The 3,425-nt window shown below is 51.5% G+C and overlaps 1 protein-coding gene across 1 annotated transcript; it reads left to right on the forward strand.

The window, feature by feature from the left end:
* Positions 1-307: 307 nt before the first annotated feature.
* Positions 308-3,192, forward strand: LOC104469507 (H(+)/Cl(-) exchange transporter 5; the record flags this gene model as incomplete). The annotated part of the gene is made up of 4 exons (XM_010084039.1): positions 308-494; positions 1,547-1,945; positions 2,048-2,264; positions 2,819-3,192. Coding segments are annotated over 4 exons (894 nt in total), but the record flags the coding sequence as incomplete, so codon positions are not given.
* Between the last annotated feature and the right edge of the window lie 233 nt (positions 3,193-3,425).

Genomic DNA, 3,425 nt, shown 5'->3' on the forward strand with positions numbered 1-3,425 from the left:
ATTCTGTGATTCTGTGGTGTGGCTGGACAGGCAAGGGAGTGTTTGGTGTGCAGGTGAAGCTGTGTGATGTTTTCTTGGGAAATCCAGCCTCTTGTGTGGCTGTTTCTCCTGCTCAGAAAGGAGTACATGCCAGCTCTGGTGCGGACGCTGCAGAGCAGGAGGGTGCTGGAGGGCAGCGGTGGTAGAGCAAAGTGTCCTTCCCAGTTTGCCCTCGGGTGTAACCTCTGCCGCTCGGTCCTGTTCTGAGTGCCCCCCATCACGAGCCTGTGAAATGGCTGAGGACCGCCGTGTTCACCGCTCTTCCCAGGTCCCTTCGGGGCTCTTCATCCCCAGCATGGCCGTGGGAGCCATCGCGGGCAGGATGCTCGGCGTGGCCATGGAGCAGCTGGCCTTTTACCACCACGACTGGGCCATCTTCAGCGGCTGGTGCAGCCAGGGAGCCGACTGCATCACTCCCGGCCTCTACGCCATGGTGGGGGCCGCGGCGTGCCTTGGTGAGCACCGGCTCTTTCGGGGTCCCCGCTGCGGGTGGGATCTGGGTTGGCCGCGTGAAGATGTGGAGCAGCGAGATGTTGCTGCCGCTCTCGCAGTCCCTAGAAGCTGGCTTCATCCCTGGCTTCATCCCTGGCTGCATCTCAAGAACAGGAAACCCTGTGGTAGCATGCACAGCGTGTTTCTCGTCCTGCTTGCATTCGTTTGCCAGCACCAGGCTCTCGCTGGAGGTGACAGGTTTCAGTGGGGAGTCTCCTGAATAGAACAAACAAGACTGGCCAGGGACTGTGGATTTTCCTGGGGGGTTTTAATTCATTTTACTTCCCGTTCCAGCCTTAAATCTTATGATGGAACTCTTCTTTCGAGTGCTCTGCTTTTTGGTAACACTTCTTCCGTTTGGCTGAATTTGAGAAATGGAGTGCACGTGGCTGCACTTCACTCTCACTGCCATTCCCAGTCCTCTCCTCCATGGAATAATATTTTTAACTCTTAAGGACTACTTGACTGTATCAGGAGAAGCTCTCATTTCAGGAACAAGAAAAGCACGCTACCAAAAACCATCTTTGATCTTTTTTAAAGGGGATAAACCTTCTTGTTTGCATATAATTGATGAAAAACAAATATGATTCCACTTCATTAACTGTTCTGTTTCCCACTGGACAGTACTAGCGGGCATGAACCCCTCTAGGAGATGGTTGTTGGAGCACAACTCCTCTGAAATATTTGGGAGTAGCTTCAGGACTTGAATCTCAAAAGCATAATTAAAATATGCCAAGGCAAAATGCTGTTATAAAGAATAATAAAAATTATTTAAAAACCCTTGTAAGCCAGCCCACGGCCTGATATTCTGGAAGGGACGGATGGGTCCGGATGGGATGGATGCGGTGCTGAGTGGGATGTAGGAGCCCATCAGTGCAGCCTGGTGCTGATTCAAGACCTTTTCTGGGTGCGTTGGCAGAGGACAGCTGTAGCAGACCTCAGCACAGCTCTCCTGCCTGGAAACCCCTCTGAACTGCCCGTTCACGTCGTCTGTCTTCCTGCGTTCTGTTGGCAGGTGGGGTGACCCGCATGACCGTGTCTCTGGTGGTCATTATGTTTGAGCTCACTGGTGGCCTGGAGTACATCGTTCCTCTGATGGCCGCAGCCATGACCAGCAAGTGGGTGGCGGATGCCATCGGGCGGGAGGGCATTTACGACGCCCATATTCGCCTCAACGGGTACCCGTTCTTGGAAGCCAAGGAGGAGTTCTCGCACAAGACGCTTGCCATGGACGTAATGAGGCCGCGGAGGAACGATCCTCCTCTGACCGTCATCACTCAGGACAGCATGACCGTCGAAGACGTCGAGACCATCATCAGTGAAACCACGTACAGCGGCTACCCGGTGGTGGTGTCGCGGGAGTCCCAAAGGCTTGTTGGGTTTGTCCTCAGGAGAGACCTCATCATTTCAGTTGGTAAGAGGCAAGATACTGGTGCCATGTAAGGGCTTTAAAGCTCTTCAGTTTGGAAAAGGAAAGGAGGGATGATATTTAATCAAATATTTTTTTTTCTTCCAGAAAATGCCCGGAAGAAGCAGGACGGGATCGTGAGCACTTCCATTATTTATTTCACTGACCACTCTCCTCCGCTGCCTCCGAGCTCCCCCTCCATGCTGAAACTCAGGAGCATCCTGGACCTCAGTCCTTTCACAGTGACCGACCAGACGCCCATGGAAATCGTCGTGGATATATTCCGCAAGCTGGGGCTGCGCCAGTGCCTGGTTACTCACAACGGGTAAGAGCCCTGGGGTCCCTGAGCCAGAGCCTCCTCTCCTTTGATCAGCCTCTGGTGTGCAGAGCTGAGCATCAGCTGGAGCAGTTGTCTGGAAAAAGGCAGTTGTGGAAGCGCCGAGCCTCCTTGGGTTGGAGCAGTAACGTGGAGCCTGAAGGGCGAGGACACAGCTCCGGGGGCCGATGGGGCTCTCAAAGCGATGGAGAGGGCTCCCAGCCTCTGCTCAGAGCTGGCCCTGTGTCTGAGTTCGCTGCGGTGTCCATCAGAAACTCGGTGTTTGGTGACTGAAAACGCAGCTCCAGACATCCAGGGTGATCTTTTCAGACAAGGGGGATGTTAGTAAGGAATACTCGTCTTTTGGTTGCAACCTCCTTCCCTCCGTAGCGTACAATGCTGGCAGAGTGCCTGCTGGGGCTTGCGAGCGCCGCACTGGGTGTGGAGCGGCAGCGCTGGGGTCGAAACGGCGGTTGAATTAAATTGCCCTGCGTGAAGCTGGGTGAGAGCAAGGATCCCTCCGGGGGGTGTCAATGCACTAAAACTCCATTTTTGTTTTTCAGGAAGCTGCTGGGGATCATTACCAAAAAGGATGTCTTGAAGCACATTGCACAGCTGGCGAACCAGGACCCGGACTCTATTCTCTTCAATTAAAGGCAGACCAGGAGGTATTGTGTGTTCAGCACAAAATAAACTGTATAGAAGATCCTGGATAGACTTCCCTATTTTTATTGAGACCATGGAACTGTTTTCAGCACTCCTTTCCGTGGAGCTGAAGAAGATAACTTTTTTCTACCAGATAACCAATTGCACTACATAGTCTGTGGAACATAATCTTCTTTTTAGAAGAAAAAAAAAAAGAGACTTTATTTTCGTTGCTTTTGTGAAGTTGCATTGGAAAGATTCCATGAAGGAGTAAAAGCAAAATGCTATAGAATAATATAATCTCCTCTTCTCATTTCATTTGAACTCTTGTTACTAATGTGGGGAGGAAAAGACAAGGTCTGTACCTTCAGCAATTTTGAAGGAGAAGGATGATTTTGCACACAGTGTTCAGGTGGTGGCAGAAACGGCTGTAACTCAGGGGTGGTGTATTCCCAATTAGCCACTTGGTAAAAACAAGAACCTTGTAAAATCCAAGTAGTGGAGGGGGGAAAAAATTGCCTACCT

Source organism: Pterocles gutturalis, unplaced genomic scaffold (assembly GCF_000699245.1).
Source record: "Pterocles gutturalis isolate BGI_N339 unplaced genomic scaffold, ASM69924v1 scaffold35786, whole genome shotgun sequence".
NCBI classification, from domain to species: domain Eukaryota; kingdom Metazoa; phylum Chordata; class Aves; order Pterocliformes; family Pteroclidae; genus Pterocles; species Pterocles gutturalis.